The following is a 15,352-nucleotide window of genomic DNA, read 5'->3' on the forward strand; positions in this document are numbered from 1 at the left end:
CAAGTTGTTCAGCTTGTCATAATCTCAAAAGCTGCATAAAACTTAAATAATTTCTCTATGAAGTGGAAGATCTTTGGGTTTAATATAAACTCATCAGAAATGGATTCTGAATTTTCCTCCTATTATTTCCCATGTTTTCTCTGATTCACATTCCATTTTCCAGTGCAAGCTATCAGTATAAGTGGCTACAACTATGGGGCTGAAAGGCTTTAAAAGCATCCTGTCCATCCTTTCTTCTTGATAATTCATCATTGAAGGGATAAATAGCTTTCTCAATCAGACAGACATATAATTACAAATAAAAAAAGCTCAATCAGAAAAACTGAATGGAAAAGATTAATGAAATCTCCCACACTTTGTTTCAGCCCTTAAAGCAACACCCTCGGTTGTGAAATGTCCACACTTCCACCCACACTGTCCTGTAGGAAAAACGCATTTAACTGGTACATAAATCCATGGAGAGATGACAGTGGGAATGCTCCAGGTTTCATCACAGATTGCTCTGTATTTACATTCTCAATTTCTGGAGACACCACAAGTCTAGGTGTTTGTGTGGTTTTTTATTTTTTTTTTTTTTTAAATATTTCCAACTGAGAAGAAAGGTTTGGAACTGATGGTACAAGAAACGAGACAGCCAAGACTTCAGCCAACCTCACAGTTTCCAGGGATTGTGAGTGACTCCTGATCCTGGCACAGGGACCACCTGAGACAGAAAAAATGTCTGGAAAGATTGGAACACGCTACAGCAAAAACAAAACTGTGAAAGCAAGACCCGAAATGTGGAACAGGAGACAAGAACTGGAAATGTGTAGACACAAAGAAGGGAGGTAAATAGGCTGCAGTACTGCTCTAGAGGGGAGGGCATTATGGAACTCCTCCAATGGAAGGCTTATTTTAGCAGCTGCTTAATCAATTGAAGAATAAAAAGGAGAGCAGCCAATCAAGCAGAATTTCATAACCTTTCCTAGCATATATGTTCAAGCCTCGTTCCCATATGGGATTAGGATAGGCAGGAACTGCAGGCTGGCACACAGGCAGAACAGAGACAGCTATTACACAGCCTTTTGCTTAGAAATGATAGAGAATGGGGACATGTCTTATGGAGATATGGATTGAGAGTTTCCAGAAAAACATTTCTGTAATGGTTGCATATGTGATTGTTCTTTTTTTTCCTTAGCTATATGGAGGAAATAAGTGACTTGTCACCAGCCCAAAGGGAAAAGCACTTGGCTGCAATGGAGGAAGACAGGATGTGCTGCATCTGTGGCTTCACAGAAGGAAAGGAACAGCTCTTCGAAAAGGCAAGAAGCACAGAGAATATCTAAGATAAATAAATGAAAGGAATCAGTCCCACTTCTCTGGTGAAGAGATGATGCCACAGCTCCCAAACCCTCCGCCCTGCACAGGCAGGATCAGCTCAGAAGGGGCAGCAGCAGCCTGGTATCCCTGCTGTGGTGGCCCTGGGCATGTGGCAGGATCTGCTAAGGGACCCAGCTATCCTGTGCCAACAAGGACTAATTCTTTGCTGTTCTTGGTCATCCTCTGCACAATGCCTAAGGAAGAAATGGAGCTTCTCCAAGAATTAACAGTATTTTGGGTACCAAAAAGGTAAACCCAAGGGAATAGACTGAAATATTGAATATATGCTGCTTTGACGTGACTTGGTCGAGGTTGTTGATCAGCAGAGCCCCAGGGAATATCCCAAGCAGTCCACAGGAACAGAGAGACAGCCTTGCTGGGGGCTGACTGGCACCAAGAGCTCAGGCAACACAACATTTTGGGTCACTTTAAATGCTGTGTTGAAAGCACCTCACCCCAGAGAAGAGAAAAAGAGGAAACGCAAGAGCTGTGGTGTGGAATTAGCATCTCCTTTCCAGCAACACCACCTTTTTGCTAACAGTTAATTTCTGGAAGAATGATTTTGACGGAGCCAAGACAGGCACAACTTCAGAGCAGGAGGAGGAGAGGGAAGATGACCTGTGAGTGACAGCACCCATCAACCTGGGCCAGAAAACTCTTCCCCATCGGCATTAACCCCACAAAGGCTGAAACAGAGCTACAGCACAGATGCAAAGGGAACCTCAACCTTAGTTTAGGATCACACCACTCAGCATTTACTCCCTTCTTTCAGCAACATCCACACTCAGTGCTCAGTACTTATGAACACCCTCTATCCAATTAATACCCCATTAAGCCGCCCGCCTGCAGTGACTTTATCCTCAGACCACTGTGTGGCAGCTTTTAACTCCATAAATACCCCGACATTATTTCCATATTAGACTACAAGGGTTTGATCCAAAGCTCATGGAGGTTAACGAGGGCTCATTAAACTTTGAATTGAGCCCTAACTGCTCAGCAAACACGGAGTGAAGAGTGAAGCGAAGCTCGTGTCAGATGAGATGACAGAGGGTGTAGTAAACTTTAAGGCGAAATATTGAATGCTGATGGTGACAAAGGCAGGGAATGTGTGAGAAAGCAGCCGTGGGAGAGAATTATGATTGTGTTACACTCGATATCAAGCAGGACAGATTTGTGCCTATATAAATAGATATGCCTGGTCTGACTCTGATGTGATTTTTGTCATCATATGGTTAGACAGAGCATAATATTGACACTATGGCTTCCCTTCAGATTTTAGTTTTGAATTTCAGCTGGAGAGTATGCTACTGAAGCCTTGAAATCAGTATGACTCCTTCCCTAATTACTGATTAATCAAGAACTAAGGTTGCCTACATAAAGATGCATGGGGAGAAGGAGGAAGTCTCATTAAGAACAAGAGGTTAAAAAAAAAAAGGAAGGGAGGGGGGACATTTAACAACTGAATGGATACAGAAGGAGGAGAAAAAGAGCTGGTTTCCTAATAGCATGTTATACCCAAATGTTACATTTTGTATTCATGTCTAATTAAAAAATTAAAAGAAAATGTTTTAATGCTTGCAGATACCATGGGTTGCAGTTCAAAAGGAAGTACAGAAAGTTGTTGGGTTGTTTCTTTCCAATGACTTCAGAAATACATATGTGTTGTGTCATCCTGTCCCTTAGGTGCTCAAAAGACACAGCAGCTGTTTCATAAATTCTGAATTGCCTTTTCCTTTTGCATACAAAAACCTGTGCCATAAACATAACACTGTCTGAAAAATATTCGGTAAGCCCAGACAGTTGTTGGAAATGCTTCCTCCACTATTTAAATTCCTCTCTTAACAGGAGTTTCCCTGCAAAACCAGATGCTAACGAATAGTGCTTTCGCCATTGAGCTGAATGGGAACACTTTGGTGCAGCATTTTCCTTTTTTCCATCGAGACATTACAGGATGCATTTCCCATGACTGAAAGAAAATGCCACCTTGCTTCTCAATTCTTTGCTTTCAAATAATAAATAACTGCTATAATCTTCCATGAAAGATTTATGCTCTGATGATTTCTGATTCTTCTACTGTAATTTCTTTTTGTTAGAGGCAGTTGAATGCCACTTACTGGTAAGTAAATTATGTCATCACTTCACTGCAAACCACACCACTGAAAATGAAAGCTGGCCAAACATTTATTTTTGTTTTCCAACTCACACAAATCCCTTCTGAGGGCTTGGATTAACTAGCAACACTTTTTAGTGCAGATCCTTAATCTTAGTTTGCTTTCCTCCCTCTACTAATATGCTCCCCTTCCAGTGATGTTACTTCAGAAATAACTCCAAATCGCTCACAGTGTGGTCAGAAACTCTGCCTTTTAGCTGCCATAGCTTTTTATAGTGACTTGGAAATAAGGAAAATTGGCCATTCCCACTGAATTTTTCATAGTCCTGCACTAATGGGGACACTGCAGCTCTGCCTTTTCCACAGAGGAGTTTAACTAGCAGAGGGGCACATGCACTACCAGTTCCCCTAAAGGTTCAAACCACGGGCTCCATGTCCAATCTTGTCACAACACAATGCACGCCTTTCATTTCTTAGAAACAACAAGCCCACACAGTTTTTCTTCTTGCTTAAACTGTCCCTCTTTTAATGACAAGAAAATTAAGTTCTTTGCTTAAATAAATGTTACAGCTCACAAAGCCTCGAAGCACAAATCAAACAAGTAAGTCAACTGAAAAACATCCCAAAAGGGCTAAAAACCCAAGCACAGATACAAAACCCTCCTCAGACCATGATGTTTTGATTAAAATGAGCAGAGATCACGAGTGGAAGGAGGAGTCAGGAAGGCCAATGTCCCAGCAATGCCACCAGCACTATGGCATTTAGGGGTCTGTTAATATTTCCATGAGAAACTTCCAGGTTTAGGAGTTTACAGCTTGAGTCACAGAGGATCGGTCCTGGTTTCCAAAACCTGATTCCTAAAGGGGAATTCCTCAGGTAAAACTTTGCACAGGGAGGGCAGGGCCAGGTGGTCATTATGACAAGGATGAGTATGTGGCAGGTTCAGCAGCTGTGGGGGCTCTTATGGGATGCATGAGTTGGCTCATGGAGGGGAAAGAATTCAGCTCTTTTTACCCAATGCCAAAAAAATGCAACCAAGGTCTACTGGGTGGCTTTTCAAGGCAGGTTCTGGTATCTATTAGGAAAAAAAGGACACATGCAAAGGCTGATGCGTGTGCACATCTGAGAGTGGGCTCCCTGTATGCTACCAGTACACTCAGAGAAGTGTAATTAAAACTGGGAATCTAATAAAAACTATAAACATGGCCCAAAAGGTTAGTACTGCACAATGCTGGGTGCATTAATCCAGTAAGGCATTATTCATGTCCTTAGTTTCCAGTCAACAAATATATTCTGAAGAGTCACTGGAGTTACTTAAAGGCTCAAATTTAGGCACATTCTTAAAATCTCTGCTGAACTAGGGCCAAAATGTTCAGTACCACCATCTGCAGATATCCAAATTGCCTTGGGCAAAATGTTTCCCTTAATATAATCCAAGGTTTTGTTTGTTTGCTTTTTAAGTAGTCTAACTGTTCGGATAGGAGGAAAATGTCCTTTAAATTAAGGAAATTAGCAACAAATATGAATGTTATTATAAATATGGTAATTATAAAAAAATATGGTAAGAATTATGGGTAAGGAAAAACTGCAAAGAAATGGGGCCTTTAATGAAATGGGTAAACTACTGCATATCCACTCTTTGCTGCCCCATCATGTAGCCATGAGCTTACATCTTTCATCAGCCTGCATTAGAGACAGCTAAGAAAGGATTTGGATGGTGACACCTTTATCACTGAAAATCTCAGCTGTTATATAAAAAACAATTAACCACAGCAGTGAGAGCTTAAAATTAGCCCAAGAGTAAATTCTTTAAAATCTTAAAAGCTGACATCTGAAATTCCAGGGTGCTGTATTTAATTCTTCATTGGTGCAGACTATCAAGAACATATGCACTACTAAGGAAATAAGAACTGTAGGGTTTTTCTTTTCCCATCTCATCCCAGCCTGCTACAGTGAATTTCAGCAACAGCCTAGCTGTCAAGGTTATATGTGCACCATCATTCTGCAAATCCAAACTCACACCCACACAGCACCACTCTGTCTTTGGGAGTCCATTTCAACCCATCAAGGAAGCCAAGTCCCACACTCACCTAATGTGGGTGCCGAGTGTTAAAGAATGAACTCCTGCAGCAAAGAGGCAGACTGTGAGTTCTTTGCCTGTTCTGTCTCAGCTTTTTTCATTATTACTGTTTTACTTTGGAAAAGGCAGGAGCAAAACCAAAGCTCTTTTCTAAGCAAATTAACCCACTGTTTTTGTGTACACTGTCTTCACAGATTTTCAATAGCTTTCATGAGCTGTGTGCATTAGCTCTGACTATGCCTTCCTGCCTTTGCCTGTACACGTAATGACAGCCAGCCTGAGTGGCTATTACAGTTATCTCACTTTCTGGAGAGGATGGGAGGTAATGATATGTTGCAATATGTGCAATGGGGTATTATAGCTAAATACTCTTTGGAGTGACTGATGAACTCTTTCGCAGTATGCCTGTGATGACAATTCGAGGGGTAGTTATCCTTCTGTTCTTCCTGAATCTCCTGCTCCTGATGTGAAGCTGGAGCTGAAAGGTGTGGGCTGGATGGGGGTGGTGGTGGTGGAGGAGGAGTTGGTGGGGAGCCAGCAGAGAGCAGAGAAGCACCTTTGCATGGCTATGGAAACAGAGCTGTGTGTAACAGACCTGATGCACAGGTGGGCTCAGACATGGAATAATTTGACTGACTATAACCATCAGCAGAAGATTTCTGACTGCTCCATTAAAATCCGAGTCCATTATGAGATTCTTCAAATAACCCAAGGACAGGCCCTGGTGCTGATAACCAGAGAGTGCTGCCCATGGCCATGGTAACAGCTCTGTGGTCTCAAAGCCACTCAGCTTCCCTGCCTCAGGTTCTTATCTGTGAGAGACCATCCTCAGTGATGCAGGCAGGGTGAAAAAGTCAGATCCTGCATGGAAAAATACCCAAGCAAAGGCTGTATGGATCACAGCTCGACTTGAGGAGCTTAAAGGTCCTTCCCAACCTAAACAATTCTATCATGCCCTGTCTCTCACTTACAATTTGTATTTAACCAGTAGTCATTGGTAGTAGGGTCACAAACCTCTGCTGGTATATCCTACCCCACTGCCTCAGGGGATGCTGAGTGACTGCAAAACAGTTTGAACCATCAACCACAAGGTCAGACCACAGGTCTGTTATCCCAGCCTCCTCCCAGTCTGACTTGCTGTACCCTAAATTAATGATTTTAAGTTAATCATAAATATTATCAATGATTTTTGAGACTTCTGAAATGTCATGCTGATACTTCCCAATCAGCGGGAGCAGTCTCACTGCTTCCAGTAGCTTCTGAGAATCTCAGCTTTTATGCTGTGTGAGAAATTAAAAATGGTTCCATTTCCTTCATGCAACTGGGATGCTACATTCAAAGATTTATCACTTCCAAATCAAATGGCATTTTATGACTTAGTGGGTTTTTTATGACTTAGTGGGGCATTTTCCCATTCAGGTTACTATTCCCAAAGTATCCTGGAAAATGGCAAAAACTCAAGGGCAGCTTTTTTAGCTGAACTGGGCAATAGGAGTCCTTGATATCTGTCTGCAAAGTGTCAATCACCTTTAAATCCCAACCTCACTTACGATGGTTCTCCTTGAGTAAGTGACAAGGCCAGTCTGGCAAAATGAAATTTTTCAGTAATACATTGACAAACTCAAAACCACAGAGCACCAAATTCCCCCTCAGTCTGGATTTGAATGCATAAATAAATCAGGCTCTTGCATTTATTTCTGCTAGAAGATTGTATTATTCCTTTCTGCAATTATGGAAAAACGCAGAGCACAGGCAAGATTTAGCGTCTGAGTTTTTGCTGCAAGACTTATGTCAGTAGAAAGGCATTTGTGCTCTTGGGAATCAAAGTGAGATTCACCCATTTGTGGCAGGTGTTTTAAGCACTCAGCCTAACAATCTACCCACGCATGGCACTACAGCAATTCAACGACTAAATTAAATCTCTGAATATTAAATTAATGATGGAAATCTAAAATATTAATATATTCTAATTGAATATTCTCCGATAAATTATCTAGGCATTCTCAGCAATTTGATTTTACTTTCATTTCTTAAGGAACTTTCAGCTGCATAAATACAGCTATTAAAGCAATTCAAAAAGGGAACATTTTCTGCTCAGACAAGAGAACTCTAAACACAAAGAATCTAAAAATTTCTTTCATATGATTGATTAAATCATAGAGCCCAAGACAGCTGAATCATTAAATGACTGCTTCCCTTCAGTCCCTCTGGCTTTAGCAAGGACAATATAAATTCCCTATGGGTCTGAATACAAGGAAATACAATATGTATAATTACAGTATAGGCTTGAATGCTGTTGTAAGAGAATTTTAAATGGAGCATTTATGCTGTAGCTGCACTTTTCAATCCATAATGCTGGATGTGCGTGTGCATGGAAAGCCCATAAAGCACTGGGCATCTGCTTCCTTCAAGCCAGATTCCCAAAAGGCACACACTGGGGTAGCCCCACCAGCTCTGGCAGATTTACATCAGGATCTGCCCTTCTCTTCCAGTGAATGCTGGAGAATGAGAACGGCATCATCAGGGATGTCCTTTGAGCAGTACATATAGCAGGGAATATGTTCAGGAACTCACTTCAGACTGTAGGTTTTAAAGGAATTTCAAATGGACACATCAAGGGAGTAGCACTGTGTCATATTTCACTTTGTCCATTCATTCTGTGAGTCATATGTGAGTCCTGGTTTGGTAACACACACACAGAGGAGAGATCAATGGCAAAACTGACCAGACCCAAGACCATGGCAAGATGAACAATTAATGACCCATTTTCCTGCTCATCTTTCCCTCTTTGGTGCCAGGTTGGTTAGTGGTGTGAAATCGCAGTTGAATCGAGAGCTGTCTCAAGCTACATCCTTGAACCATCTTTCACAGAAAGGCTGTGACTCTCCAGTGATCCACAACCTGCACAATGTCCCATTTCCTTTCTACCCTCTGGGCTTGCTCCTTATCCTGTTCTGAGTGTTACAATAAAGACCAAATCCCCTCATTTCTGAATTTCAGCTGATGATGCTCACAGGGCATCACAAAGGTGAGGTGCTCTGAGAGCCAGAACTAGCAATTTTTTTTCTTTGAGTGTGTGTGTGGCTGGTAAGGCAAAAGAAACAGCTGTTTCTGTGGAGAACAAGAAAGATCTAGGTCTATTTGTAATCAATGCTGTCTGCATCTCTCTCAGGAAAAGTAAGGTCTGATGTCCTTTGGGAAGCATTTGCAAGGCCTTTTCTCAACAAACCTTCTCTCACCACAGACAGATGCCATCTGTCTTGCAGCTGGGAGCTAATGGATTCTGCACTGCCAATTTCACAGCAGTGAGCAACGCTGTGATAGAGGAGGCAAGAGGGATTTCCTACAATAAAACTATTTAAAACAGTGCAAAGGCACACACTGAAACAGTCACGAGGAGCAAAGGAGATGGCAGCACTGAGGGCTGATGGTCCAAGCTGGCTGGGATTTCACAGCTCAGTGTGCCTTGTGTGTCTCCAGCACCAGGATTTCAGACTTTGGGAGAGCTGTCTCACCCAATTCCTGAGCCAGGGTGGGCTGGGGCTCACAAACAGGCTGTTGAGCTGGAAAGTGTGCTATCAACTTTTTTCACATTAAATATTCAATGTCCCAGGATAGCTTAAGATGTGCTAAACCCACCCATGAGTCCACCACAGGGTTTTGCAGTGTGTCAAGAGGAGCCCTCTGCTCTCTTAACATGCCCTGTGCTGCTGGAAACCCAACCCAACAACGGCACCTCTGCTGAGCAACAACACAAGAGTCTTCAGGTCTATTATATTCTGCCAACTTTCCAAGCCACTTCAAGACTTTCTGATTAAATTTACATAAAATGCATCCTTCCCTCTTACTCCCTGTTACACACATCAGGTTATTTCCAGTATTCTTGTGGCTGAGATCACCAGCGCTCGGATCCGGGAGCCCATGCTGTGCCTGCGGCATGCAATCAAGGCAGCTTGTGAGAGCACCAAGATCCTGCCTTGGTCATCCTCAGGGGATTTTCATGCTGGTATAATGAGAATGAACAAGTTGTTTATCATGAGAGATCTAACAGGAAAATGATACGTTTTTCAGTTTTATGCTTAATAAAGGCAAGCTGGAAAAATTAGGGTCCATGAAGTGCAAGATGGGAGGCCCTAAGAGCTCTGCAAAGGTCCTGGAGATGAACTGAAAGTCTGGAGCTCTCACAAAGGAGAACATAGTTGCAGTGGTTGACAGAGGAGCCCATTATCTAAGCATGTCAAAGATGACCAAAGGCCAGCTCTGCACAAGACTTGTTTTTTTAAATTAATTATTTTCATGTAGTCCATTGAGATGGACCAAGACCTGCCTTGAAAACTGAGTCAAGATTCCCATTAGAAGCAGCTGGAGACTGGCTTGTGGATCCAAAACTGAGATTCTTTTTGAAGTTCAAAAGAGGATGAAATACAAGATAAGCTAATAGATAATTAGATAATAGATAATTAAGAATTAGCTACGCGTGTAGCTAAAAAGGATGAGTCAGTGAGAAAACAGACAGAGCTCAGCAAGGGTGCAACTATTTAATAGATTATCTTAGCTGATCAGTGTGCCTGCATGAGTCATTTGCTTGGAGAAGGAGGGGGATTTCATATTGTTTTTGTATTTTTAATAGGCATTTTTATGGACTTCAGTTATAATAATGAGAGTACCTGACAATTAGTAATGAAATTAGCCTCACAACAGTGAAATATTTCACAGCATGCACAATATTATTCCTAGTACAAAGGTGGAAGTGAAGCAGAAGGAAATTAAACTCAAGATTTTCATAAATGTTTCCAAAATGAATAAGCATATATCAATAAATTTTGATAACTGTTTTCTCAGCTCAAAGACAAAAGCAGAGTTTACAAAACATTTTTATACACTAACAAATTTTTTTTAGCTTATAAATGTCAGATGTTAATTTAAACTCTTCAAAGAGTAAGTAAATCTTTTCAGCAGCCAAAATTAATTAGAAATTCCTATTATTATTTTTTCAGCTATTATTTTTCTGAAACACATTTCCTAGTTAGTGTGGTTGATGTATATGAGCAGACACAGATATTCCACAGAAAGAAAAAAACCCTGTAATTAACAGAAGGGGTTTTTTGGCAGGGATAATGTTCCTTTTTTCTTTTTTTCTCTAAAAACTTTTTCATTTAACGTATTTTATCAGAATGAAATGGTTTAATGAGCAGAGAATTACAGTTGATCCCAGCTGAACCAGACAGGGCTGCCTTTCGAGGTATGTGGCTCCCATCAAGCTGCATTCACCTTTGCTATGATTTAAACTTCATTCAGGCACAGCCTTGCTAAAAATACTGACAAGTAACTAATCAACTTCCATAAAATGGAATTTTTTCCTTCACAATAGGAAGCAGGAGTAGGAGGGAACCTGAAAGATTTGCCTATGCATTTCAAATTAGTCTGACCTATAAAAACGCAAACAGCAAGTGGTTCTATGAAAATGTACTTCTGGTAGGGCTTTCTGGTTTTTTAGTGATGAGATTTTTCATGCCATCCCTTCCTCTCCTTGGAGGAAGCCAGAACCAAAGACAGCACTGTGGAGGGACTGGTTTTCATTAGTATACCTACAAAAAGCAAACTCAGGCTGGTCCTTCTGGACCAAAAAAAGTTCAGTGTCCAAGAACCAGTGGTAGGTTTGAATGTTTTATATAAAACAGCAGAGAAAATGGTGACAGACCTGCTTCTGTACAAATGAGAGCTGAGCTGCAACTTCACATGTGCACTTCTGGTTCCAGTTTGTGAGCAGATGGACACAAAAATATTCAGTGCCCAGCGAGCAAAAGCACGGGAAATCAGATCAAAACTCTCACCTAGATCTAGGAGACAGCAAAATGCTCCAGGGCAATTTGAAGATTATGTGGATGGAAATAATCAGATAGTGCTGGTCTTTGAAGATGTTGATTTGTCCTATTCTGGATAATTAAAGAGCAAAGTCTAACGGAGGGAGCTGTAACTCCTGATAGGAATCACCCAAGCTTCACATTCAGGGCTGGCAAAAGGGCCAGATGCTGCAGAGGAGCAGAAACTCAACCCAAGCCTGAAACATCAGGGGTCTCACGCTTAATCAAGTTGCACTCTGTATGATCTTCCCTGTCATTATGATGCTTTCTGTATGTCAGGTGAAGAGGAAAACAGCCCTTTGTGAGCCAGTTGTTTTTTTTTTTTATTTCCTACCCCATTTTCACCTCATTTTCAGTGTTTCCTCTAGCATCTGTATTCTGAAACTGCAATGCTGAAATATTGCTGAAAATCTGGGAGTTCTGTATTTCTATAAGCCAGGTTATCTTTCCAAGGTTACTGGTAGTCTAAATGATGAATATAAATTCTTCAGTACCTATATAAAATTTATTATTTGTCGTTTCCATTAATATTAGAATTTTGCATAGTTGAGTCCTTCTGTTTCATCTCCAGACTGTAGGGTAAAAAGTGCCACAGAAATTTCAGTCCTTATAAATCAACAAATTTGCCATGGTAAGCTGGTGCCAAGTTGTCCTCCTGCTGTTGAGTCAAAACTCAAAAGAAATCGGTAGGGAATGGAAGAGAGCACAAGTCCATTTTGCAAGTACTCCCCTTTATTTTTCACAGGAATTCAGGATTTAATCTAAATTATTAATTGAGAAAGGCATTTTTGACACATCAGGTTATTTTTCTCTTCAGACATTTCTTCAGCTTAGTAGGACAACACATTAATGGGTCACTCTGTACCCTGCACTGCTGACCACACAAAGACTCTCTGGCTTCCCTCCCTGGTTTTCCAGGACAGACGTAAGAATATTTGCCACCTGGTACTTCTTAGTCCTTACTGTACTCCCTAATTGCACAGAGAAATGACTTCAACAATCCAAGCTTATCCAATCCCTGGTTGAATTGGGAACATGCCCCTTCCTCCCAGACACAGAAACAGGTAATGATGAAACTCATGTGAATCCAGCCACTGCTTCAAAAGGACTAAATGAACTTCCTGAGAAGGGATGCCAATGACACACCACTGCTACTTGAAATAACTTTTGAATTTTTATATTGTTGCCATTTTCTTCCAAGTGAAGAGCTAGCTGCAAATGTCTGCCAAGGAGTTTTACTTTTTTTTTTTTTTTTTACAGCTAATCATTTGACTGCTCCAAAAACCCCAAACCAGCACCCACAAGAGGAATAGCAACGCATGTTTGCATTTCGCTAACACTTATCAACAACAACAATAACAATAAGTCAACCAAATGTCTCTGTAAAACACTCCTTTTCCCTTCCTTTTCTTTTCCTGTCATCCCGTAATCATCACAAAAAACCACATGGGTAAACTTGATCTCAGAGATTATCCTTGTGAAGAAAGAAAGTAGCAACACAGGGGAGGCTGGCGGATCCATCTGCAGCGGCGGCAGGCAGCCAACCTCCCCCGGGCCGCCGCGCATCTGCAGCGGGATGGGAGGGATGGCAAGGGAAGGGATGGCAAGGGAAGGATGCAGCACCCTTGTTGCTGGGTGCCACCCAGCCCAGCTTTTACACCTGCAGCAGCTTTTTGGATGAGAGCGTGGGCAAAGTGCCATGCTGGCAGCAGTGCCAGCGTCTCAGGAGGGACTGGCTGGAAGGAGGCGATTAGGCTGCCGTCAGCTGGGGAGGGAAACTGGGGCGAGGAGCTTTGGAGCAGCATGGAAAAGGCAACCAATTCCTGCAGGAGGGAGGGAGAGCAGAGAGCCTGTGCTTTGAGCCAGGCCTCGCACACCCTACTGCTTCAGCAGAGCCATCACAAGATCACCATCACTATGAGCACTACGATGAGTGTTTTGTGCTTGAACTCACCCGAACCAGCTGCTGCGGGAAGGGCCCGCGGGAGTTCTCGGGCACGTTGATGGGTGGGATGACCCAGTCCCGCTTCTGCCGCCGCAGCCCGTTGGCACTCTGGTGCTGCCGCCAGGGCAGCAGCGTGTCACTCTGCTGCTGCACCAGCTCCCCAGGCAGCGCCTTCCTTCCTCTGGGCTGTTTGGGGAACAAGAAAGCACAGCCAGTTAGCTTCTTCCTCGCTTCTTAGGACCGGTCCAACAGCCACACGGAACAAAGACACGGCGTGTTTACCGGCAGCTCTGCTGCTGCTTCCTTTTCACAGAAACACAGAATCAGGGAATCAGCTAGGTTGGAAAAGACCTCGCGGATCATCAAGTCAAAGCTATGACCTAACACCACCTCATCAACTAAACATTCATGAATAAATGGAACTGCCACTCCCAAGTCAAGATGTCTGCCAGAATGTATTGTCTTCATTACACCACCTGCAAGGAGATGCAGCAGAGAACTGGAGTAAAGAAGTTGCTGAAAATTTCCCATAAGAGCAATATACTAGAACACAAAAAACGGGAGAGGATTCCTTTACAGTCCATGTCATGGGTGCATCATTATAGTCTGGTATTAAGCATGAGCAGGGCTACAAAACCCTGCAGTCTGTGGCTCTGCAAAGGTATTCTGCCACACAAACCCAACCCCAGCCACGGGGAGTCAGCCCCTTGGCTGTGAAGGTGCATTAGTTCAGATTTTTAGTGCTTCATAACATATGATCTTTATATGAGAGCTGGGTTTTGAACACAAATCGCAAAATACACACCCCATGCTGCCTGGGAAGTGTAATACATCTCAGGCACAATAAATTTTCATTATTTGGTGTGACTTTGAGTCCTTCTTTGTGATTTTTTTTTAAACTATGGATTCTCTGAATGGAATACTTTGGTGTTGGAAATTTTACAGTGCTATGAATAAAATGGAAATGGTGGGACCATGGTTTTGACTTAGAGAGACTGGCTCACTATCAGAAAATTTATGCCTTATAGAATGGATGAATCAATGAAATGTAGATTTGGGAAGGCTCTTCAGAGGTTATGCAGTCCCAATACTTCAATACTCTGTGGTCTTCTAGGATTCCAGCAATTACTTCTGAAAGTCTGCAGAAAAGATAACTAGCAAGGGCTTTTGTTACCATATGGTGACCCGCACTCCCACCAGAAAATGTTTAAACTTTCATAAATCACAAAGACTGCAAGTCACATTCTTTTCATTTGAGGTAAGATCCAGTGGGAATACTGTTCTCAGAATGTTACAATTTTCAGCTATTTTTCTCAAAAAAAAACCCAAAAAACCCCAAACCCAATGCCCCAACACACAAGAGCAATACAGGAAAAACTATCAAAGCATTTTCTGAGGCTCCTGCCATTTTAAGCCACATTAACTTTTTGTCTTACTCCAAACATAAAAACCCAAACACCCTCCAAGCAGTTATCTGTAGGCACTGATTTCAGCGAGAATCATTGCTTCAGGCCTTCTAGTTTGATGCAAATCCATCTATTAGCACTTTTCAATTCCTGATCGGGAAGTAAAAAAACAGGCAGTCACCTCCAGACTACACAGTCTATGAAAACTAAACAGTAAATGAAAGTTAAACTGAGATGTGGCTCCAGAGCTGTGTGGACCTTCTCCAGGAAGGCTGGAGATACTGAGAGCTGGGCAGAGCAGCAAGGAGCCCATTCTCACAGCTTGGTCATGGCTCTGATCTCTGCTACCTCCGGAGGGCAGACATCCACTGGCTGCAAGGACTGGAAGCATTTGTGCCAAAATGCAGCTATTTTTACTGCAAAACTTAAAAACAAGCCTGTTCCAGAGCTGAATTTTCACAGAACAGACAAATATGGTCCTTTCAGTCATACACAGAGGCACGTTCCTCAGGTCCTGTCTCACACTCACGATGTGGGTTGTGTTCACCTAAGTGCTGTTTCCACACCTTCAAAAAAATCACAGCACCA

The 15,352-nt window shown here is 42.2% G+C and overlaps 1 protein-coding gene across 1 annotated transcript in view; it reads right to left on the reverse strand.

Moving 5' to 3' along the window:
• The window catches only part of CDH4 (cadherin 4), a 418,520-nt gene that overhangs the window by 139,190 nt on the left and 263,978 nt on the right, over positions 1 to 15,352 (reverse strand). Inside the window, exon 4 of the mRNA XM_036395496.2 lies at positions 13,368 to 13,544. Coding sequence (XP_036251389.1) covers positions 13,368 to 13,544 — 177 coding nt within the window. The remainder of the gene's footprint in view (positions 1 to 13,367; positions 13,545 to 15,352) is intronic.

Source organism: Molothrus ater, chromosome 17 (genome assembly GCF_012460135.2).
Source record: "Molothrus ater isolate BHLD 08-10-18 breed brown headed cowbird chromosome 17, BPBGC_Mater_1.1, whole genome shotgun sequence".
Classification (NCBI taxonomy): Eukaryota; Metazoa; Chordata; class Aves; order Passeriformes; family Icteridae; genus Molothrus; species Molothrus ater.